Source organism: Alternaria hordeiaustralica, assembly GCF_023758085.1.
Source record: "Alternaria hordeiaustralica strain BMP 2776 chromosome Unknown scaffold_23, whole genome shotgun sequence".
Classification (NCBI taxonomy): Eukaryota; Fungi; Ascomycota; class Dothideomycetes; order Pleosporales; family Pleosporaceae; genus Alternaria; species Alternaria hordeiaustralica.
In genome coordinates, this window is record NW_026056795.1 from 305,393 (window position 1) to 328,948 (window position 23,556).

Here is a 23,556-nt window from a genome sequence, read left to right on the forward strand (position 1 = left end):
GCTGCCAATACACCCTGTCCTCTTCGTGCTGGACATGCTAGCATGTCATGGCGCAAGCAAAGCGGGTGTACAACATATTAATCGATGCCTACGCCCCGAGCAGGTTGTACACAGCAAAACGCACGAGGAGCTTCTTCTTCTTAAGCCTTTACGCCCCGAGTCCGCGGTGCGGCGCGCTTGGTCGTCGAGTCTGTGCCTCGTGCTTTGGCGGTGCCTGCGGCCTGAGAAGAAGAGGAGTATTAGCTGACGTGTCTCTAATGAAAAGATATGGGGGATGATTTACCTTCTTTCCTGGCTTACCCTCCACATCACCAACAATCTTCTCCGCCTTTCCCACAACCTTATCAACAACCTTCTCCGTCTTGGTCCTCGGCTTCTTGACCGTCTTGACGTTGGGGCCGGTTGTCTTCTTTGGTGCAGCAGCAGCCTTGGGCTTAGTCGTAGTCGTCTTCTTAGTGGTGGTAGTGGTCGTGGTAGCTTTGGGCTTGGTGACGCGACCAGAGGCTACTTTGCTGGTGCGGGGCTTGGACGTGTTGGCTTTGGTGGTGGTGCTGCGTTTTGTGGGCGCGACTGCATTTTCGATTTGCTGGACGAGACGGGGCTTGGAGTTGCCTTTGTGAGAATTAGGTCAGTATGTTGCTGCTTGGTAGGGGAGAGGTGGGCGGGCGTGGAGGCGTGGTTGGGGCAGTGCAGGGCTGTATGCGTGTGCCGAGCTTGTGGAAGAAAGGGGAAAGCTTACCAGTTCTCGCGCGTGTAGTAGCGGCCATCTTGCTTGTTCTGAAGGTTTCGAGTAGTTTTGGGTGTTATTGTAGTGCGTGGAGTGGTGAGTCGAAGCTGGATGACAGGTTAGTACGCGTGCCGCGTAATTTGGAAGCAGTGCGCGAGATGCGAGGCTTCTCAAGAAGCTATGCTATCAAAAGTGAAGAAACATATTGAGGAGACGCAGGCGATCAAGAAATACACAAGAAGAAGGCAGAAAAAGCGCGTTGTGCAAAACGCGCGCGAAGTCCTGCTGCCATGCCGCCGACGTGGCTCATGGAAGCGCAAAAAAGCAGGCGATCGCACAGATATTTGCGCTTCATAAATACAGAAACGGAAGGAAAGGAAGGAGGCGACTTACTTACAGCTATCGGCGACAGTATCCCGGGTGTGGTGTGTGGACGCGACAAGATTGGTGTTGTAGAAAGTGGGAGGGTCGAGGTCAGAACGGGCGGGGGAAGCTCGCACTTTAAACTCTCAAGCGAGACGGAGGACGTGTCTCATCACAACAACACATGGCAAGGTCAGCTGGGCCAATGAGCGATCCGCTAAACCAGCTCGTATCATATGGGAGCTTCCCGATCAGGCTGTTGGGCTTTGAAAGGGTCTAGTAGGATTTGCAGCCTTTTGCTGCTTGAGGTGTGTGCCTGCCTACTTCGCAACACACCGCTCTCTCTCTCTCCGGGGCTACCGTATTACCATGATGGTCTGTCACGACCGCGAGAAAAAGGTTACAGGCATGAACGCGTGTCTGAACATTTTTGTGGTAGGTTAATGAATTGTAGCACTTGTATTCATCTATCATTCGTTCGTACAGCTAAATAGCCGCCCGTGTCAGCACCCATTCTATGGGATCCCTAAGCGCCGCCCATGTCCATGGTCGGGGCATATGTTTAAACCTCAGATAACTTTTGATCCCTTGCCCAAACGCCGTGCGAGCTCTGACGCTCATGCCCAATACTCATGACAGCCTTCTAGCGAGTAGCTGAGTTGCTACCCTTTGCCATGCGCTTGCTCATGAAGTCGAAGAAAGAGAATTGACTGGCTGATACACCGTACTCGTAAACGAAGCGACTGGCGAGATAGCTTCCGAAAATAGCACGTAGATAGTTGTCGGGTACCTGTATGCCTGTTAGTCCATGCTTCAACTGCGCAGTATTGGTTGTAACTTACCCTCTTGATAATCTTATCGAGGCCGATCTTCTCGAGTAGGATGTTTGGCAACGCCTCCTTGAGAATCGACTCCCGGAACTTGACGTCCTTCCACAGCTCGGTGTTCTGTAACTCCTCATCGAGCTTTGTGATCGCGGTACTGAGGGTGTCGCTGAGAATGCTGCGAGGCTGACCAGTCTCCTGGTGTTCCCTCCAGATGGCCTCGAACTCAAGACGCGCGTTGTTCTGGATAGTCTTCTGCACTTCCCGAACGTAGTTGTTGTAGAACTCCGGTGCCTGGCCATCTTCACCGACGCACATATGCTTAAGGAAGCTCTCGTCGTCGAATGCCAGCGACGCAAGGACCTCGAGCGAGGAAGAAGTAACACCACCCTTGTTGGCTGAAGCATCCTTGTACAGAATGCAGCCAGCCTTCTCGAGGCGGAGCTTAGCGTCTTGGGTGATGAACAGGTTCGCACCTTCAACAATGTAAGGGATCACCGACTTGCCGTCGACAATGAGCTTGTTGGCGGTTGACAGATCGATAGACTCGGGTCGACCACCGCATGGAACGAAGGAATCGTAGTGCATGTCGCTGCGAAGATGGAACGTGTTTCGGAAGGTTGTGCCGTTGTACACGAGGTCTCCGTTCGGTAGTCGCTTGTTGGTGTCGTCGACCAGAATACGGTAGCCTTCTGACGAAAGCTTCGAAGCATCAAAGTGATTGATCATCTTGCGCTCCTTGGCTAGACGTACCAGCTCCTCGTGGTTGATTCCGTTGTTGTCGACTAAGACACCGGAACCGTCAACGATAGCAACGTACTTCTCATTACTGAGCAGAATCTCGTTCGAGCCAAGATCACCATCGGGGCCACCTGTCTGCAGCTTGCGGACCTTGCTGGGGTCGAGGTTGAGCTTGCGGTAGATACCTAGGACGTACTCGCGGACAGACAGAGTTGTCATGCCGTATCGGTCGTGAGGGATACCACCCAACTTGGGGCTCTTTCCAGTGAAGAAAGATTTCCACCATGGCGCACCACGAGCACGCGCATGCTCAGTAGCCCAGTCAACGAGATCAGCAGTGTTCTCGTCGGGACCCATGAAGAGGATCTCCTCCTTGCCGTGGAGATCGACAATAGGATCCTTGATACCAGGACTGGTAGGAGGCAGGAGAAGATCGAGGATACTGTCGATGTACTTCTCAAAAGCGCCCCGGGCCTTGTCCTGGTGCTTGAAGTCAAGGAGAACGACACCCTTGGAGCCACCCTCTGGGATGTCCTTGTTCTTACGTTGCTGCGTGTTTGCGAGGTTGTAGTTCTCGTCAAACATGGAGCGCGCGTTGATGGAGTATGCCTCCTGACTCCTAGATTTGACGATACGGATGCCACCACGGGCAATGTCGCGGAAGCGAAGATGGAAACCACGGAACTCGGAGCCAATGACGAGGAACATTCCGTACAGCGGCTGGGGGTATTCTGTGGAGGGTAGGAAGTTGGGATTTAGGCGGAAGCTGATGGCGACCTTGGTGGGAGTGTAGAAGTTGGTCTTCAGCACTGACTGGTTGAAGACACGGAAAGCAGTCATCACCATCTCGTGGTGGTCGTTGACAACAGCCTTATTAATGGTGTCGGTCAGTTCCGCATCTGTCTGGACCTTGTCGACCTGGAGGCGGAGATAACTCAGAGTTGGTAGGAAGTCATCCTCTTGACCCCGAGTCTGGACGTAGTGAGTCTTAGCGAATGGCAGATACAAGGTGTGAACCAGTTCCGGGTAGGTCATGATGATCTCGTAAATGTAGTCGGCGGTAAAGGTCTCGGCACGTAGCCGGCGCTTCAGCTTAGATAGCAACTCGGCATGTACACTGTTCTCTGGGTCCAGAATAGCCGACAGAGCAGTGTATTCGCTTCCAAGTCGGTTGAGGAAGTGGGTAATGAAGACCCAGACGCAGTGTGCGTAGATAGTCTCTTGTAGACTCAGTCTGCTCGTAGCAAAGAGCGTCTGGAATTTGTTCTGCGGAAGACAGTAAAGCAATGAAACCTCCTTGGTGATCTGGTGGATCGAGGCTTCAATCGGTGGGTGCTTGGCACCGGCAGCTCCTGGAAGCGGGCGCAAGTAGAGAGACATGACAGTGTAGCCGTTGGAGAACTGCTCAACGTACTTTCGCGAGGTGGTCAGACCGTAGTAATGGTACAAGTCGCTCAATGCACTGAACAGACCCAAAGCACTTCCGCGCTTGAAGCCGACAACCAGACGCTTGTCTCTTGAGCCTTCGATGTCGAAGTGGTCAATGACGGGACCAGTACGCTCTACAGCGACTTGGAGAATCTGCTGGTAGATGACTTTTGTGTTTTCAGTCGCCTTCTGCAGGAAACGCTTGTCACCAATCTTCTCAATGTTGGTCTCTGTCTCGCTGGGGTTGGGGTCGACAAAGTCGCACTGGTAGACGAAGTAGCATCGCAACTGCTGGTCGTCGCTTCCTGGAAGTGGGCTCTCCGAGCGGAAGCTCTCTACGCGGTATGCGAGGCCAGGCTTGGATACAGCCAGGTACTTCTTGCCCAGACGCTGCTCGTACTGAGGACCGTCAATGACGGACACACCGGGTCTGCTGGTATCGATGTATACGGCGTGATCAGCGGCTTCCTTGTCGAGCCGGATCTCGAGGCGCTTGTCGTCTCTGGCGTATGCGGCGACCTTTGCGGCGTAGAGCGAATGGATGTGGCTGATGATGCTGTAACGTCTGTTAGCGCAGTCCTCGCAAGAATTGCAATCATGCTTACGCTTCCACCGTCTCGGTAGCAAAGTACATGTCGTCAATGCCCAGCTCGTTGTAGAACCACTTGGTTTCTGACTCTACGAGCTCTGGAGGCATGAAGCCCTTCTCCTCAACGCCGTCCATAACGGCCTCCATCTGCTGGGCCTTGCCCTCGAACACGGGTGCAACATATCCGGAGCCGCCCGAGCCTTCCTGTGGAATTGTTCGAGGTGTTGAGCTTCCTGAGCCCGGGGCGCTCAAATGTGTGGGAAGAGGTGAGGGTCGGCGGTCTGGAGTATGGAGAAGTTGCTCGAGCTGCTTGTGCTGGGGTGCGAGGCCATTAACGGCTTCAATCGGTGTGGAAGCCATGCTGGGCGTGTGCAATTGGGTTGTGTGGTTTCTCAGCGAGATGCTGTTGTAGCGATTGAGACAATGCTATTTGAATTGCGTGCTCGGTGAGACGCGTCAGGCGTGATGATAAAGCGCACGAAGTTTGGACGATCGGGCAATAGTGGGGCCCTTGGTGATAGAGGGGCAGAACCTAAGCCTTGAGCTCGCAAAACACTAAAAGAAGGGCTTGTTAGTCGACGATTCAAGACATCCGAGAAATACGATGCACCGCTATTTCGGGCATCGTAACTGCCATGACGCAGGAACGCTAGCTTACCTTCTAGTACAACCAACGAGCCGCAGCCGTCGATCACCGCTTCGGATAACGATGGTACAGGCAATTGGACAGATGATCCACCGCTCTTCTGTATCCTGCCCTGGGGAATCGGGATGGCAGTTTGTGTACAGGTAGATGTGCAGTAGTCCGTATACCCGTCTAATGCATCCGATGCCAGTCAAGACGTGAGTGACAGCGACCCTGCTAGTACGACGCTGCAATCTTCGAGGTACCTGGCGGTGCAACAGTAACACCCTGGTATGCCGATATCAAGATAAGATGTTGGAGTGATAATAGTTGACAAGAATGAGGCTTGCAAAGAGGGTACGGTCAGTGCCCCAGCAGCGAAGGCGGGCCCCGTCATCTTTATAACCTTTCACGTCTTGTCTCATGGTCGTTGGAGGCTCGGCAGCGGCGTACCTGAACTCAACCGCGGAAAGCCGAGTCAAGCTTCCCCAGAATGTGCAGCCGCTAGCGCCTGCACCGCAGCGCCCACCTGGGCAAACTTCACGTAATTAGAAACGGGGCCACCAAGCCGGTGCTCGCAGTGCTCCAAGAACATGACCTGCAAAAAAGCCGCATCAGAGTTTTCCTCAATCCGCCGAACGAAACCTGGCCTCGACTGCATAAGCTATTGCACCATATGCGCGCGCAATGAGGAGCGCCGTCAAGGCCGCCGCATTAGTGCCTCCTCACCTCGCATCCCCACCTACGCGTCCTGCAGATTTGAACTCACGATCCTTGGCGCCGTCTCCAAACGGTTTCCATGACTGATGGGGCCTCCTGGGACTGGCTTGTCTGCTGCACGTGCTGCCAGTCCGGGCGTTACAGGCCACGTCTTCCAGGAGTTCCGGTGGTCGGTCATGAGGCGAAGGGTCATCCAGCCCGCGGGCAGCAGGTCACGATGCCCGTCGCTTCCGAGCCATGGCCATTGCACGACCAGTGAAGCCGTCGTAATACACCGCTCTCCATGTCACGATGCTTCGTGTCAGCTGCAGTGCCATGGCGATTCCAAAGTCTGGATTTCACGATCCTCGCCACAGTGCTATTTTCGTGCGAGCTGGCATCTAGACTATCTAATCACATAATAGGATTCAGAACATTGGGTATTCTCAGTCCTCCTCACCAAACTCCTTGCCGTTGATCGTCAGAAGCACTTTGTAGCCGTGTCCTCCTATCCAGTTCTTCTTCTTCCCTGCCTTTTCCACCTTCTTGAGCGCTGCATGAAGTCCTTCATCGAGTTCGTCCGGCTCCTTGGTAAACTTGAAATCGATACACAGTTTCTCGTTTTCTTTCTTCGTCGTTGTCCACTGGGAAGTGATCTTCACCCTCTTCTCTCGTATCAGACCCGCAGGATAAACGCTGGCCAGAACTGCAGCAACGCGGCCAAGTAACATACACCACCATCGCAGGTCTTCTGGCACGAGCTGCAGCATTCGGCGGTAGAAGTCCTGCTCTGTTGGACTGATAGAACCGTAGCCACCGTAGCGCTCGCAAAGGAAGATGGCAAGTATCGCGCGGTCTTCGTGTGTCAAACCGTGTGCAGAAGAGAACAAACCGGTCGTTGTACTTCGGAGTGCAGCTCCAGCTTGGAGGTCCTTGACTTGCCCCATATGTGCAAACATAGCACGCCCAAAAGCTCTCTGCATCTCGTAGTTGAACAGTTCTTGACGAGGCGCTGTTGGCGGAGGGGTACTGACTTCCTGCAATATCGCCATAAACTCCCCGCTCGATGGCTTAGCGTATCTCATCGTAGTTTCGAACAACGGACTGGGCGTGAGCCACATCTCTGAGAAGTACATGCCTTCCCTCACACCGCCTTGGCAGAAATACACATCTTTGATGCTCGGCAGTGCTTTGGACAAGCAGTTTACCAGGAAAGCAACTGCTGGAACCTGACTTGCTCTGCGGGCGGAGACCCGAAAGATGTCCGGTGTATCCTCTCTTTGCACCGCTGCTTGTACAGCCTGGGTGTCGTGGAACGCGTCCTTGGTCGTCCGGAACCCATTGATGATGGGTATGGGGTATGGCTGAATCGCATGCTCCGACATGAGCACAAAACCCCAGCCTCGGAAGCCGCCTCCAGACAAGTAAAGCGAGAGACCTTCGGGTGACTGTGAGCGGTCAAGCAACTGCTGTGGTACCTCTATGTATTGTACCGCAGCTTTGAGATCCGCAATGACTTGGCTTTCGAATGTCCGGAATGCATCGCTATCAGGAGAGCCTGCTTCTTCGAGCCTCTTTGCGAGGGCAGCCGCGCCGTATGGTAGGCTTGCACTTCCTTTCTCGCATGTGTCAATTTGGCCGCGCTGTGAGGGAATCATCCAATTGATCTGTGTAGAGCCTCCACCAAGGTCCATCATGAGTCCAATCGGGTTATGATAGGAACTCGCTACACCGAAAGCTCCAATCCGGCCTTCCATTTCCTTCGACAAGAGTTGTACAGCCCAGCCAATAGCATCCTTGATCTTGCTCTGGAAGTCTTCAGAGTTGCTGGCTTTCCGAGTAGCTTCAGTAGCTACGATCTGAATCTGCTTCTCGGGTACTCCAAAGTCTTCACATGTATCTTTGAAACGCAATAGTGACTTGATCACTTGCTTGATAGTCGGTTCTGGTATCGGCACAACCTGGCCATTTTCGTACTGCGCGTCGTACAGCGAAATTGCTGCGCGATCCAGGTATACAGTCGGCAACAGCCTACTCGTCGCTGGCGTCAGGTCGGTGATCGAAAAGCGGATCCCGTTGCTCCCCATGTCAACCAACCCATGGAGGTGTCTTGACTCGTCTGTCGTGACCATTTTGGTAGTGCAGGTTCCCCGGATTTGCGATTGGTGCCCCAGATGTCAGCCAAGAGGTAAGCGGAAGAAACGGTGCGAACCGTAGAATTTTGATGGCGTGATTAACGCGGTTCCAGTTCGAGACTTAGTTTCTGTTACCCCCAGGAAACTCCTTAGCGGCGCTGTTGTGTCCCGCCTTATGCAAGAGTGATATTGATTACCCCCAGCTTTCTGAAGGTGGTTTCTATTACCCCCAGATTACTTGAGAGGTTGTTACAGCAGTGTCTTGTGATGTGAAGTATTTTCTGGGCTGACTTTCTGTGTTCGCGATGACGTTGCGGGGGTCCCCACTACCTGCATGGAGGAAGATTATGGCGCTAGCAATCGCGACCAATCATGCGAGGGTAGGACAGAGACTTTGGCAGGAACGTTCGATGACCGCGGCCGCGACGACGGTAGAAGGCGCTGTGGAGATACAGGTTGCGGTATCGGCCTCGTCACCTAAGCGCCGAGCTGTGTGGTTGAAGGTATCGCTTCTGCTGTTAGTTAGATTCCGTCAATTCTGGGAAGGAAGAGTCAATCGACGCCGAACCAAAATCAACAACAATCTAGTTAGCCATAGGCTCAGCCGACTAAGTAGTAATGGTACACCCAGATGTATCATGGAAGAGATAGAATTGACTGCCTGTTGCGCACTGCAGAAGGGCGTGAGAGATATCAAAGGGCGCTGTGAGGGCTGAAAGACGGCAATCGGCATCTTTAAAGTCGGAAGCGAATCATGCTTTGTATGGCCAACTCTTCCGCATCCAGTGTTCGATCAAGTCGACTTCATGGGTGGCTGAGCAGACCGCGACGGCCGGAGCATGCGATAGCAGTCGACGAGAAACTGCCGTTCGAAGAAAAAAACGTGCAAGACGTAAACACCACCCACTGCACCCATGCTGATCAACTCCCCAAGCGCCCCAAGCCGTCCAAGAAAGCTGATTGCAGGCTTCGTTCGCATCAGGGTAGGTATAACAGCTGCGGGTGCCACGGCAGCAAGTGAGGGCAACGTCTCGAGTACATTGAACTCGGAGCCGTTCCTCCCAAAGAACCTGCCAATGAACCAGGTATTCCAGACGATGCGCAAGCCCATGTTGACTGTGTTTGCAAGAACCACGCCATTGCCTCCCATCTCGAGCTGCCCGATGAAGAACCAGGCACTACCCGCGAAGAGCGCGAAGAAGATGCCCATGGAAATGGACTGTGCGTATAGCTCTTTGTTGGTTGCCACTGCGGCTACGAAAGCCTCCGTGACTCCGTTGATAGCGAGGAACGGTATGTAGTAGCAATACGTGGAGAGTACCTGCGAAGCAGAGGTGGCAGACCACTTTTGCCCGGCAACGATGGAGAGAAGTACTGGGGCTAGTACAGGCCCTAGTGTAACCGCGAACAACGAGATGATTCCGTAGAGTCGAAGAATGGTACTCAATACCCTAGAAGCTTGAGCAAGGTTTTGCTTTTGTTCGTCCGACTTCTTTAGATCCTTCTTTTCCGTTGACGATGATGTTTCTACATTGGCGCATAGTTTGGCGAACATGTTGCGACTACTTTCTTCAATGGGCTGAAAAAGCATGCGTGCAATGAGTCCTCCATAATTTGAAGCAAGCGCATAGGCGCCTTGATCTGCAAGAGATGCCAGTGTTGTAATGAGAAGGGAGTCTCCCTGGGTGAGAACATACTTCAACGCCGACTGCAGACTAAGTGATGCCGTCAGTCGCAGTAGAGGGGCCGAGAAGTAATTCATCAATGTCGGGTTTTCCTGAGTAGATGGTACTCTCTCCGGAAACAGCGAAAAGCCATCAGTCTTCGCAACAGGCCACGTTTTGTACGAGTACACAACAAGCAAAGCCAATGCATACGCCAGCTGCCCGATAGCGAATGGCAAGACCCCGATGTCCAGGCCAGCTCGACTAGCCAAGATAGCTGAGCCACAAGTACCAACGCAGCGCAGCAAAGTAGCTGAACTCTCAGCCGACGCTCGAACCTTGTAAAGTAGCTTCTGCTGCACAGCAGAAAACGCCGGCTCGCTCAGCAGTTCCAAGAAAGTAGCCAGGCAATACACAACCAGGGCATCCATAAAGTACGGAACGTTTGGCGTATCGGAACGCATCCATAGTAGCGCGAGAAGATACGCCAGAGGCGTGCCGAAAAAGACAGCGAGATACGAAAGGTTGACGACAGCCTGCGTCCCATGAGCCTGACGCTGCAGCGCCACACGCAGACTCTCGCGGGCAAAATACAACACAGAGATGGAAAACAGCTCCAGCTGCGCCGACACGCCCAATAGCTCTGGTGATAGGAACCTCAACAGAACCTGATTGACAGCAAACGTCAGCGCGCGAGAAGCCACCTGCAGGAGGATGAGAAAGGTGGCTCCCTTCGCGGAAGCGGAAAGTATTGAATTCGACATGGTAAAGGCTGGATCTGACCGGAAACGACGAAGAAGCTTTGGAAATGATGTAAAGCGCTCTTCAGGACGCCATCTTGATTGGTTGTGTGGTTGTATGCGGTGTGTTTGAACAGCTGGAGTTTTGGAGATGGGCGTTACATGTCCGTAAAGGGAATAGCTCTTGACGCGTGCTGCAAGGCACAAGCGCAGGCCGCAGCGACAGCGACAGCTTGATGACATGACACACGACACAATGTGAGTCTTAATCAGCGCACAGTACAGCCGGCAATGGCTCGATATTACCTTCTCGTTCCGCACGCTCGCGACGATGGTGGTGGTTGACCCGCAGATATTCGCGAGGACCCAACGCCTGCTGCTGCGGCCATTGCGCCTCGAAGATGCAGAGGACGTATTGTTGATGCGGAAGCATCCGGAAGTTATGAAACATACGTCTCTTCTACCTTCAGATGACCTCGAAGGCACAAAAGCATGGATTCAAGGTGTAAGCCTACTACCCTACACAATGCATCTGGATGTATGCTAACCGTCTACAGTGTCACCAGGTTGAAGGCAACTGGAACTTTGCAATCGTCCTCCTAGCGCCACACGAAGGTCCGCACGTCATCGGCTTGATAGGAGCAGTCCGGGCCCCAGAGATTGGCTACATGTTCAACGCCGAATACTGGGGGCGAGGATACGCTACCGAAGCGTTGGAAGCGTTCATGCCCTTGTTCTTCGAGCATTACTCGGGCCGTGATATCGCGGACTATGTGTCGGAAGACTACGGACAAGGCACATATAATGGGAAGGCAAACAACGGACAGGTAGAGGGAGATGGGAGGAACAACAGGAACAGGCTGGCACCGAGGTACGACTTCGCGGAGGCACATACAGACACCGAGCTGGCAGCTAGTCAGAATGTCTTGACAAAGGTCGGCTTCAAGCTACATGAGAAGAGGGAGAACGACTTTGACAATCCTGTCCTGGGCATGAGGTCGACTTATATCTACAGGATGTATAGAGTTGCCGCTGAAGCAAAGCCTCCCAGGTAGACCCTGAAGGGCTGTATATCTAGACAAGCTGCCTACGCGCATACCACGTGTTCGTCTGTGGCATCACCAAAGCGCTTTGACCCTTGTGTGCTCCCACCCATCTCCCGTCTTATCTCGAAACCGTTCTGCAACTTCAAAAGCTGTAGTATCTGATTCTTTGATGCCCTTTCTTTTCTTGGTCCGTTCCATATCACTGTCACTGGATTCGTCGTCGCTGGACGGAGTCACGATGTTTCCCAGCATCTTTCGCAGCCTTGGATCATCTTCGAGCTCGGGACCAGCATCGCTATGTTCTTCTGCTGCGATCTCGGGATCGTCAGTTTGGTGAGTGACGTGCTTGTCAGTATAGACTTGCGCGAAGTAATCTACAGCTGGTGTGGTAACCATGGGCTGTGTAGATGACATAGTGGCGGGTAGTGGTGGAGAGTCATTAAGCTTGTGGCGCCAATGAGGTATCTTCCACCTCGACTGCTGGTGACGTGCATTGTCTGGCGTCTCTGGCACATCGTCGAAATAGTCCCGTGTGACGATGAGATCTCCTCTTCCACAGGCACGCATCATGCCCTCTTCCGAGGAAGCGGGGCCCCAGTTGGAATTCGGTGTAACAGAGGTGCGTCGTACCTCAGGGATTTGGAAGGTGTAGGTAAGAACACTGCCAATCGACGGGTCCGAGGGGTGACGTTTTCCGTCATGTGGGCTTTCGACAGGTATCTCTTCTTCTATGTCTGCTTCTACTTCAATGCACAGAGCAGACTGGGTATGCCTGAGACGATGTAACGAGGGTATACGTTGAACGGGCTGGGAACTAATCTTTTGGCGTTCCGCGCGACTGTTAGGCTTGTCCTCAGATCGTGTTCGTTTCTGCTTCTTGTGTTTCGAAGTCGTGCGACTAAAAAATATGGTGTCATGTCTTCGCCGATAGTTCTTCGGTACTGCTGCCTGACATATCAATTTGGAAAAGAACCCAAGTTCTGATGAGGAGCTGGAGCTTTCTCGTGATAAGGTGCTCCGTGAGTCCTCACGTGTGATTATCGCTGGCGGCCCATCTGTCCATCCGCTCGCAGTGAAGTGTGGTATATAATCACTGCTTTGTTTGCGTATCTTACGCCTCTCACTGACGTATTGCGCCAGCTTCTCTTCGGTCGAAGGCCCCGTATAAAGCCCAGGCCAAGATTCAGTCTCGGAAGGTGGGCGGGCTTGGTGACCGGCGGCTGGAGAATACCGGTGATGAGAATGTGAGCGCAGGGCTGTCACGAATTTTCTCTCTTTGCGCTGCTGGAACAATGGCATATGATTTGCGCTCGAAGGGGGTGAGAGGGTATAGCACGCTGCTAGCAACTGCAAAGCGATGAGTTGGAGAACCGTCTCGCAGGCGACGATGTTACTTGGAGAGACATCTGTCATAGTTTTGTCGTCATGAAGTTGTTCGAGTAGTTGGTTTGCAGTTGGAAGTGTCTGTATCTGTCAGTTCGAAGAGCAGCGCGCTTGGCTGAGAGCTGCTAACACGACGAGGCTGCCGCGCTCGAGGCGCCCAGAACTCATCACATTCTTGCGACTGCATCCAGTCTCCAATCTCTCTCGTGATTCTTGCTTCTGATTTCGCAGACGGAAAGTTGTCGTTCGGTGCATCTTGCGCATAGTCGTCATTGAGCCGGGTGACATAGCCACCGTCTTTGCCAAATAGCCAGTGGAAGGACGTGTCGGCAACATCTATGGACTGTTCCGGAATGATGCCAACACTCAGTCTGTCTTGCATTCGCTGCATCGGGTTGAGCAAGTGGAGAGTTTACGTAGGGAGTAGGATGATAGATCAGGAATGAGATAAATAGAATGCGGAGGAGACGTGACCGTAGAGCTAGTCCATTGGAAGCGCGTCTGAAGAGGTAGCCATGTGCGGTCTAGAACAAAGGCGCCTCGAGCTTCCTTTTTGGTGGCAAGTACGCTGATGGACGACGTGGCAAGTGCACCTAAGTAGGTCTTACGCGGCGACAGGACCTCACTATTGCGGATACTGCAGCATACCGCTTTATCCTACTACGCTTAGAATTCATCCAGTCATCTTCTGTAGTCGGCATATGCTTTCAGATAGTCCTTCTCACCCGCAAGGGTGCTTCGCGGCTTGCTTGAATCAGGTAGCACGTGGTGGTCCTACCTCCTTCGGCCATCCATTGCTTTCGTATATATCTCACGTGCCGCCCATGATCGAGTCGCCATGTATTTGCGAGGTACCGGTTCCTGCATTGGCGATCCCAGTTGTCGCCTTTTCTGCCACTAGACGCGACCCCTCTGATGTCTTCGAGATTGCCAAGCGCGACTTTTCTCCTCTCTTGGCTTTGGCCTCATTCAGCCTGGCAAGGAAGCTCGACGAAGCGGATGAGGCCTCTCCGTTGCTGGAATGCTGAGCGTCTGGTATGTTGTTTACGCTTGTTGTAGCACCCTGGTTGCCGTCTGCAGCAGGCGCGACCTCTGCAGCCTGTTGTGTACTACTAGCGTCGTCGAAAAGATCCTCGCGCGGTCGCAGACGTCCAACCTTTGCTACCAGCTTTGCGGACCCCAGAGCCAACAAGTCAACCGACGGTAGAGATCGCAGCGTTTCTGACTGAGTGGAAGAATTCGCATTCGGCTTCACGAAGAACATGTCGGTTCCGACGGTCGAGGTCCAATGGCAACTCAGCAACTGGCCGTTGTACATGACCAGTGGATTTGGCGTGTGGAGGCCAACGATTTGGACTTCGCCCATGGTTGCCGTCTCTTGTCCATCGTTGCTGTCGGCAGCGAACTCGGCTGGTTGAGCTCGAGCGGCGTTCAGTGCGCGCAATCGGCTCTTGAGCAGAGTCGGATGGCCTGGTCTACCCTGTGAGACCATAGGAATTTGCGCTGCAGGCACATTGGACAAGTCGAGCGGGATGTAGAAATCTTCTGTCTCGGTCTCGTCGTACTCGTACTCCCACTCATCCTCCTGAGGCGCGGCCATAATTAGCGGCGTTGTTGTGCGTCGGCGCAGGTGGAAGGATCGAAAAGCTAGCAGTGGTGGGGCCGGGTGAGAGAAGGGTGCAAATTGGCCGCCAACTAGAGGGGTTCAACTTGCACGGAAGCATCAGAGCCAGCAAATTTCCTTGGTATATAAACGCCGTCAAAGCTCACTTCTCCATCGAAAAACCAAGCACGACTTCGTTTGAAGTATTCTCCCCGTAGCTCAGTTGGTTTAGAGCGTCTGACTGTAATATCTGCTGTTATCAGAAGGTCCCTTGTTCGACTCATGGTGGGGAGATCGTTCTTTTTTTACGTTCCGTCGCGAACGTGACGGTGTCTACTTCTTTTGCCTGTGTGATGATCACGAGCAGATAGGTGATTCCGCTATGTTCTGGAGTCGTGTTTTTGCGCATCGTGGCAGGCTCAGAAAACAACAGACACAGTCTGCTACGCCACCCTTCACCAGATGACTGAACCTTGCATTCACTATGAAGTGGCAGGGACATGCAACAAGCCACAGCTAAGGCTAACCTCTCTGCTCCCCATGTTGTGGGTGTGCGATTGCTGCAGGCGGTGCCTGGAAGCCAAGTTGCGAGCCGCATGGCTGCCGAGGTCCCCGCGGCGTCTGGAACCAGGGATGACGACGTGTGCCCAGCCGGCAGCTGTGCAACATGCATCAAACACCAAACGTACGCGCCACCCCAATGCCAACTACTGTCGCGCTGCCTTTTTCATTGTCGCACTGAGTGTTTACTCACATTGGCAATCCGACATCCTCTCAAGCCGGCTTCTTGCACGCAATCGGCTGGCCACGGCCGTCTACTCGCATCAGTAAGTGTCCTTCCGCCTGTGTCCGGCCAGATTAGAGCATTCCAAGTCATCATGACCTTTCCGCTACCTCCGCGCCCTCCCCGCTTTTCCCTACACCATTAGCCCATTTCAAGCCTCTTTGGATTGTGCGATGGCCGCTCTACTGTCGATCAAGCCAGTCGCGCCCTGCACTTGCCATGTCCGGCATCACATAGCTCTGTCGACTATCGGATCTTGGGCCACGCCTGCCGTTTTGTCAGCCATCCGGCAGTATCGGCTTCAGATCTTTCCTACCTCGAGCCAAATGTCTCCTACTTTGCCTGTTCGAGCCTGTGAACAGAAGCTAACCAGTCAGTGCCCATCGTTCCATACCTCCAGCATGGCGGAGGGCAGGTCCCACTGCAGGCGGTCTTTCCGTCATCGCTTCCGTCTTCATCCATACCTTCAATAGACGTACCTGAGTACACTCCGATAGTAACATACTCTCCCGATCCTCCGACCGAAGTCCCAGACGCTGCGCAGGACGCTGCTCACTCCCACTTCCTACCTACCATCGATATTCCTACGCAGCATTCTTCCCAAACGAAACCATCTGAAGAGGCTACTACATCTCTCGCTGGTACCGACGACTCGTTGACCGAGGACGACGCTCAGATGAAGGGCAGGAAACCCGCCATCGCTGCTGCGGGTACCTTCTTTGGCTTGTTCTCGTTCTCGCAACTATACCAAAACGTTCTTTTCGAAAGCCTGACCCCCGAGAGCGAACGCGCAGACGAAGCGGCCTGGGTCGCGTCGTCTCAGTCATGGGTAGACCGGAAGGCCTGCAATTGGTTCGGCATGTGTGGCCTGGCGCATCTGAACAAGGCGCAATGGACCACACAGACTGTGAAAGCGCAGGGCCAGAGGACAATGGAAGATGGAAAGGAGGCCAAGGTCAACTTGACCGACTTCTGGAATGATGCGCGAAACATTCCAGGTGATTACAAACCGTCGGAGCAACTCGAGATACCGCAATACGTGATAGACCACGCGCCGCTCATCCACCTCTTCTCAGGGGAAGAGTACTGGCCAGGCGACATGGCAGAACACTTGATTCACACCACACCACATCTGAACTATACGCCTCTGCAAGCATCCAGCGACCACCCGAACATTAGTGATCTTGGTGACCTTAACAAGTGGGGACGGTTTGTATACCTCCAGAGCGATGACAACGTCGAGGACCGCCCGTCCTGGCTGGGTGCGGATTACAACATACCCAACGCGCCGAATGATGGAAATGACGACGATGACGACAAAGAGTATCACAAAGTGCCTGGACATCTCACGGAGGACAAGAATGGCGAAAAGTCAAGCTGGTGGCATGTCGGTCCTGGCGATACTAGGGATCGAGGTGGCATCCGGCCAGATCCTACGGCTCCTGGTCTACCAGTCCCTTCGGAATTGCCCGAAGGCGAAGAGCTCGTTGATGACGATGATAAACACTGGCGATCAGAGCTGCGTTATGCTCGACGCAGCTTCACTGGCAAGAAAGTCGTCGGCGGTCGAAGTGATGCGCCCGTGCCGTTGGTTGTTGTGGACAAGGGCGATGGTGTGGTGGACGCTTTCTGGTTTTTCTTCTACAGCTACAATCTTGGTAACGCTGTCTTCAACATTCGTTTCGGCAACCACGTTGGCGACTGGGAACATACCGTGGTCAGGTTCCAGCATGGCGAGCCCAAAGCGGTGTTCTTTAGTGAACACAGCTTTGGTGAAGCGTACACATGGGACGCTGTAGAGAAGAGTGGACAGAGGGTAAGTTCAATGTCTCAGTACCGTGAGCGACGCTAACATATCTAGCCCATTGGCTTCTCTGCTACCGGTACCCACGCCATGTACGCTACGGAAGGTGTACATCCGTACGTCTTGCCTGGTGGCATTCTCCACGACGTAACGGATCGGGGACCTCTCTGGGATCCTGTCATGAATATGTATTCATACAAGTACGACTACCGGTCCGACCGCCTTGTCGCATCGAACCTCAACCCGCGCGCACCTACCTCATGGTTCTACTTTGGCGGCCACTGGGGCGATAAGTTCTACCCACTCAGCGACCCCCGACAATACCGCTTCTTGGGCCAGTACCATTACGTCAATGGACCACTTGGCCCCCGCTTCAAGAATCTAGGGCGGCAGGAGATTTGTCAAGGCAACGGCGAGTGTGTGCTCAAGGGACGTCCCGGAGAGAAATCTAGGATCACAAAGAGGTGGGTGAACATTGGCGAGGGCGAAGAGATGAATGAGGAAGACGCAAAACGCGGCTTTGGCACAGAGTATGATTCGGCGTCTTGAAGATGCGATGACGAGGATATGACATTATTGATAGCGACCTTTTGTTGACACTCATTGTATAGCTGCACGGCGTTTGTGGCATCTGTACTATACCTGAATAGCGTCGTTCGATACCTACGTAACGCATACGTGCTTGTTCATTTTACAGAATTTTCTCTCGTGTTGGCGGTGGAACTGGGTGACTCAATAGGCAAGTCGTCTCGCGACAGAATCTGCAGAGACGTGTTCCTTGTCATGCTTGGAGTACATTCACTTGTACTGCTGCGTTGGGTAAGTCTAGCGGGCGAAAGCGGGCGACAATCGCCGAATCGGGGCGATGATCGGAGAGGACAACATTCGGGGCATGACTGACGTGACGCGAAATGTTCGCAGCATTTTCGGGCGATGGAATGTGTATGGCGCTTCATAATGGAGGGAGTCTGGCTCGGGCCTTGACGAAGGTTTTTCGGAATCATGTCATGTTCGTGATGAGAATAGCTTGCGACTGCACCTGGCCCGGTGCCGCACGCAGATCTGACAGTCTTCTAGCGTAAGGGGTGGAGGTTGCGAATCCATGAGCGAATATCGCATGCACGATTGCGTGACTGAGCGACGGCTAGAAAACGTCGCTGGCCCTTCTTCGGTTTCGCAGAGTCAGAGGGCAGGAAACATGGCGCGAATCAGTAATCGTTGGCTCATCACATCATCATCAGAGGGTGCGGCGTGTGTAGTTGGCATTTGTGGGACGCCGCGGGGGTGCTCTAGCTGCTAAAGCGGGCCTCGCTGGTTATCTCTTATCAGGGCAGTTAACCTCAAGGTCGCTGAAGACGCATCTCTATTCTTGTAACCCTCGCCGCATGCTTGACGCGGGTCAGCCTCCCTGACACATCTCTGTCGCCTTGCAAGGACGCTGCCTCTCCTATATCGCCTGTCTCCCGCGTGTTTCATTTATCTCTGGTAGACTCGTCACATCTTGTTTTACCGCACTTGCGCCTGATCACCCGCCGCCTGCAGTAGTAGCGTGTCCCTAGCGCACGACATACTGGGCATCATACACTCGTCCCCTCCCACCGCTAGAAGTAGTGGTAAACGTCGCAACGAGGCATGAGGCCAACACGACGATAAGGAACACACCGCCCCCAACGCGACGCGTTGATACTATTCCATAACCTCACAATTTATCATATCTGCCCGACGTCCACGTGCCTTGCCCGAGCACTTGACTCCTCCCATCGCCACTACCGTATACGTCGCGGCACACTTCAGATTACTACACCATGGCTTTCATACAGCAGCACAGACCGCAGCCCGGAAGGCAGCTATCCTACCAAGCACCAGAACCCGCGACCGAACCCGCAACTACCTCATTACAAGCCAACAGACCTCTTGATCAATCAGAGGAATGGGTCCTGTTCTCGCCGACCGCGCCTTCTGCTACCACTCGCACCCACACCACTTCGACCGACCGAACTCCACGGACAGCTGGCCTGTCACGCTTCAGCGAGTTTGGCTCGCTCGAGACTGCTGCGCGGTCCGAACAAGACGATGGAGTTGGCTCATTTCTTGGGACGGAAGAGGAGCTGGATAGCCTGGATGATGGCCTACACGCGTTCCATGAGCCATCGGAATATGGTGCGCCAGTAGGCAGGCTGCAAGAGAGCGGTGATACTGTGCTACCGACCCATGACGGATTGGGCGAATTCAAGCCGAATGCGACTATGCAGGAACACATGTGGCAGTTCGAGCGACAAAAGCGACGGGCACCCAGGCGACGATCCAGTGTGCAGCGGCACCTTTCAGTCCTCGACGACCACGAGGATTCGAATACGGAACAAGAGAAGCGGCAGCGCATTGAAAGGTGGAGGCTCGAACAAAGTAAAGCATTACTGGAAGAGATTGAAAAAGAGACAAGGCGGAGGCGGCGAATGAGCATGGTTAGTACGGGAGCGAGTCGGATTGATGCGCAAAAGGAAGTGGGCACAAAACCGCCTACTGCACAGTCTGTATCGGACGTACAGAGCGAATCTTCTGAGGAAGGCACAGAGAATCTATCATTATGGCAACGGATAACGCGACGGGTGATCAGGGATCTGATCGGCCTGGACGAAGACACACTCTCAGTCATTTTCGGAGAGTCTTTACCCGATGAGGCCGCCACGCCTACGCCTGGAACGCCTGCCGAGTTCTCAGCAGACAAAGCTCTGCAAGAAGCAGGTATCGACGCGTCCCGGTATTCAGATGATACCTGGCAGACGAAGCTGCTTGAGAGGGTAGCTCAGGAGCTGGGAACGTTGGTCAACCAGCTTTCTGAACACCCAGGAGCCTTCTCCACGTACCAGCGGACACAATCAGTACCAGACTACGCGGGTCTTACACCAGTATTATCAAACACGACAGTCGCATCCGAAGCCCTATCTTCGAAAACCGCCAGCTCACAACCGACCACTTCTCCCGCCTCAGCTCAATTCGCACCCACCTTTCCCGCGCAAACCTCACACACCTATAGCGAAGCATCATTATGGGGTATCGAAGAAGAACCTACCGAGACCGAAGCCGCAACCTCATCCCACATCCCTCCTGCCCCCACCACAAACATCGCCGACGAACTAGCGCGAGAGCGCGAGTACTGGGAACGCGATATCGACGTCAAAATGATCTTCAACTTTCTCATGAAACGCTTCTCCTCGCGACGCCCTAGTATCCCCTCATCTTCGCAAACCATCTCCCCACCACAACCCCTCCGCACCGCCAGCGCCCCATCCACAACCACAAACGACAACCTCAGCTCCGCCCGCCGAGCAGCCATCATCCGCCAACACCACCCTTTGGTAAACCGGACGACGACCGATAGCAGACTCCCCACGTCGTCCGCGCCTCACTCGAGGGAGTCACGGCGCTTTGCTACATACTACGCGCCCCCGACCGGTGGCAGCAAGACTAAACTCAGGAGTAGCTCTAGTTGCGCCAGTCAGAGTACCAAGAAGAGCAAGAGAAGCGGTGGGTCATCGAGAAACTACTGGGATCTTGGAGGTAGTGTGGGTAGTGGGAGTGTCGTTGGTGGCTGAGGTGAGATGGAAGATGAGATGAGATGAGACGAGGCATTGACGCACGATTACGATTATTACCCTTTTGGCATTAGAATACCTTTATGAGCATGGCAGTCGCAAGAGCATAGATTATTGGAGTCGGTTTGGATGGCCCTTTTTATATGGCTAGTGTCGCTGCTGGATAGAGCGGCGGAGGAACGGTTTCTACTCTCTCACCTTGGTTACAAATCAGAATACCACTACTTAGATTTCTCAACTTCTGTTTGTATAAATACATCCTTACTTATTACTATCGATCCTTTAAGTAGGCTCACGCAAGTGATCTTCCAAAGCCTGATGTTCGTGTACGCTTCAAGGATTTTTAACATCACAGACTATGTGATTTTTAGATTGTATTGTAGCAGGCAACATGGTCAGATGTACTTCGGATGACAAATACCAACCATCATGTCGTACACAACTTCACATCACAGCAACACAAAGACACGAGTACGTCGGTATAGCACCATGCTAGCCGCGCCGAAGTCAAAGACCCTAGCGCAGACTCGCTGGCACTTGATTGATTCTCCCTATATCCCATCCTCCCCGACCACTACCAACTTCGCGAACTAGCGCGCGAAACGACCTCACGTACGTGTTGACAACGTACTGCGGTCCAACAATTGTTGAAGCTCTGTATATCTACAGCCTGCCCTAGGCCGATCTAGATGAAAAGGAAATCCGCATAGGAAACTTTTGGAAAGTACAAACGGGCTGGTATCATGTGGGTATAGTTGTAATGCCCCGTGGACGCCGTTGAAACACTTGTTGAAAAGGCTCATTTACCCGCCTCCCAAAGATATGCAAATCTTTCTCACTCACTGACTGCGCGACGGACTCATCTGTCGTCGCGTTTATTAACTTTGAAAACGGTTGGGCTGAAGTTGATTCAAGCCCACCTTTATGTCTTAATCAAGGCGTTAGAATTAGAACTTGAGCTCCTTGGGCTTCTCCCATGTGAAGTCCTGGTTGGTGAAGTGACCGTTCTTGGCGGTCTGGAAGTAAATGGGGTTGATCAGGTTGAGCTCCTTGACGATGACACCGGGGCGGAGGTCGAAGTTGTTCTTGACAATCTCGACGAGCTCGTCGGAGGAGCGCTCCGAGGTGCCGTATGTCTCGACGAAGAGGGAGAGGGGCTCGGCGACACCGATGGCGTAGGACAGCTGCACGAGTGCGCGGCGGGCCAGCTTGGCCTGAACCAGGGACTTGGCGATCCAGCGCGCAAGGTACGCGGCGGAACGGTCGACCTTGGAGTAGTCCTTTCCGGAGAAAGCACCACCTCCGTGGGCACCCCAGCCACCGTAGGTGTCGACAATGATCTTACGTCCGGTGAGACCGGCGTCACCCTGGGGACCACCAATGATGAAGAGACCGGAGGGTTGGATCTGGCTATGTTAGTATGCTGAACGGACGTATGGAGGTTTGTGGACATACGTGGTAGACGGTCTTGTCGTCGAGCATCTTCTCGGGGATGACCTTCTTGATGATCTTCTCCTTGATCTCCTCACGGAGCTTCTCGGTGGTAATGTCCTCACTGTGCTGGGCAGACACGACGACGGTGTCAACGCGGAGAGGAACGACGGCACCGCCATCGTGGGCGTACTCAACGGTGACCTGAGTCTTGGTGTCGGGTCGGAGCCATGGCAGAGAGCCGTCCTTGCGGGCAGCAGTCATAGCCGAGTTCAGCTTGTGGGAGAGGAGGACGGTAAGAGGAAGGAGCTCGGGGGTCTCGTCGGTGGCATATCCGAACATGATACCCTGGTCTCCGGCACCGAGCTTCTCAAGAGCCTCCTCGTAGTGGAGACCCTGAGCAATGTCGGGCGACTGCTGCTCGATAGCAACGAGGACGTTGCATGTCTTGTAGTCGAAGCCCTTGTCGGAGCTGTCGTAGCCAATGTCCTTGATGGCACCACGGATGATCTTCTGGTAGTCGAGGTGGGCCTTGGTGGTGATTTCACCGAAGACCATGATCATACCGGTCTTAGCGGCGGTCTCGCAAGCGACCTTGGAGAGGGGGTCCTCCTTGAGGCAGGCATCGAGGATGGCGTCCGAGACTTGGTCGCTGGCATACAGTCAGATATGTACCGAAGAAGTTGTGGGGAAAGTCCCGGCCGGTTTCAGAAGGTGGGGATGCCGTCTGTCGCGCCGAGCGATACGTGTCTTGTCGCGCACCGAGCAACGGCCCTGAAACTGAAAGCAATTGAAGGACTGGAAGAAGCGTACGTACCAGATCTTATCAGGATGTCCTTCTCCGACACTGCAGAGGTAAAGGAGTCAGTATATGCCTCATACGCATCTCGTGGAGCCAATGACATACGACTCGCCTTCAGATTAAGTTAATATTTGCTCATATGTAGGTTGCTCATGGGTTACGTACTCGTAAAGAGGAAGGTGGAGTTTCCCTTTCCGTTGGTGACGGTCATTTTGGCGGTTGAGAGCAGGAAATCGTGGGGTGATAGTTTGAAGACTTTCGACTTGTGTACGGGAGGATGAGGTGGTGGAGGGCAGTGGAGCGAAGTTTGAGGTTGGAGGGGTGTTTTATCTGCAGCAAAGATATGCCGAAGAACGCTGAAGAAAAATGGGCACCTACGGCCCTAGCTCACCATCGCGCCATGCGCTCTCTACCTGTTAAGGTTCAGGGCCCGTTGTCTGCCCAATGAGACACGCTCCCCACATCTCTCTCACCGCCGTTGACGACGCTAGGGCTCATGGCAGAAAAGGTTCCCGCCTGCAAGCACCGAACGTTAGTTCAGTAAAGCCGAACATTGGAATGACGCGCCAGATCAA

At 53.6% G+C, this 23,556-nt stretch overlaps 9 protein-coding genes and 1 non-coding gene across 10 annotated transcripts; 4 read left to right on the forward strand and 6 right to left on the reverse strand.

The window, feature by feature from the left end:
* Positions 1-140: 140 nt before the first annotated feature.
* On the reverse strand, positions 141-767 carry J4E84_008729 (uncharacterized protein; the record flags this gene model as incomplete). Its single annotated transcript, XM_049391299.1, has 3 exons — positions 141-221; positions 284-612; positions 740-767. 3 exons carry the CDS (start codon positions 765-767, stop codon positions 141-143), a joined length of 438 nt encoding a protein of 145 aa, XP_049241001.1.
* Positions 768-1,733: 966 nt separating this feature from the next.
* Positions 1,734-5,032, reverse strand: GDH1 (glutamate dehydrogenase (NADP(+)) gdh1; the record flags this gene model as incomplete). Its single annotated transcript, XM_049391300.1, has 3 exons — positions 1,734-1,880; positions 1,933-4,639; positions 4,689-5,032. 3 exons carry the CDS (start codon positions 5,030-5,032, stop codon positions 1,734-1,736), a joined length of 3,198 nt encoding a protein of 1,065 aa, XP_049241002.1.
* A 1,410-nt stretch (positions 5,033-6,442) lies between these two features.
* J4E84_008731 (uncharacterized protein) lies at positions 6,443-8,128 on the reverse strand (the record flags this gene model as incomplete). Its single annotated transcript, XM_049391301.1, has 1 exon — positions 6,443-8,128. One exon carries the CDS (start codon positions 8,126-8,128, stop codon positions 6,443-6,445), a length of 1,686 nt encoding a protein of 561 aa, XP_049241003.1.
* Positions 8,129-8,924: 796 nt separating this feature from the next.
* Positions 8,925-10,559, reverse strand: J4E84_008732 (uncharacterized protein; the record flags this gene model as incomplete). The annotated part of the gene is made up of 1 exon (XM_049391302.1): positions 8,925-10,559. One exon carries the CDS (start codon positions 10,557-10,559, stop codon positions 8,925-8,927), a length of 1,635 nt encoding a protein of 544 aa, XP_049241004.1.
* A 307-nt stretch (positions 10,560-10,866) lies between these two features.
* Positions 10,867-11,590, forward strand: J4E84_008733 (uncharacterized protein; the record flags this gene model as incomplete). The annotated part of the gene is made up of 2 exons (XM_049391303.1): positions 10,867-11,040; positions 11,093-11,590. 2 exons carry the CDS (start codon positions 10,867-10,869, stop codon positions 11,588-11,590), a joined length of 672 nt encoding a protein of 223 aa, XP_049241005.1.
* Positions 11,591-13,775: 2,185 nt separating this feature from the next.
* On the reverse strand, positions 13,776-14,564 carry J4E84_008734 (uncharacterized protein; the record flags this gene model as incomplete). The annotated part of the gene is made up of 1 exon (XM_049391304.1): positions 13,776-14,564. One exon carries the CDS (start codon positions 14,562-14,564, stop codon positions 13,776-13,778), a length of 789 nt encoding a protein of 262 aa, XP_049241006.1.
* Positions 14,565-14,775: 211 nt separating this feature from the next.
* Positions 14,776-14,861, forward strand: J4E84_008735. The gene has a single exon. It is a non-coding gene; the product is annotated as a tRNA-Tyr (tRNA).
* Positions 14,862-15,848: 987 nt separating this feature from the next.
* J4E84_008736 (uncharacterized protein) lies at positions 15,849-17,704 on the forward strand (the record flags this gene model as incomplete). Its single annotated transcript, XM_049391305.1, has 2 exons — positions 15,849-17,167; positions 17,213-17,704. Coding segments are annotated over 2 exons (1,811 nt in total), but the record flags the coding sequence as incomplete, so codon positions are not given.
* Positions 17,705-18,960: 1,256 nt separating this feature from the next.
* J4E84_008737 (uncharacterized protein) lies at positions 18,961-20,748 on the forward strand (the record flags this gene model as incomplete). The annotated part of the gene is made up of 1 exon (XM_049391306.1): positions 18,961-20,748. One exon carries the CDS (start codon positions 18,961-18,963, stop codon positions 20,746-20,748), a length of 1,788 nt encoding a protein of 595 aa, XP_049241008.1.
* Positions 20,749-21,695: 947 nt separating this feature from the next.
* J4E84_008738 (uncharacterized protein) lies at positions 21,696-23,192 on the reverse strand (the record flags this gene model as incomplete). Its single annotated transcript, XM_049391307.1, has 5 exons — positions 21,696-22,154; positions 22,204-22,831; positions 22,997-23,026; positions 23,087-23,093; positions 23,147-23,192. The coding sequence occupies 5 exons, from the start codon at positions 23,190-23,192 to the stop codon at positions 21,696-21,698; spliced, it is 1,170 nt and encodes a 389-aa protein (XP_049241009.1).
* Between the last annotated feature and the right edge of the window lie 364 nt (positions 23,193-23,556).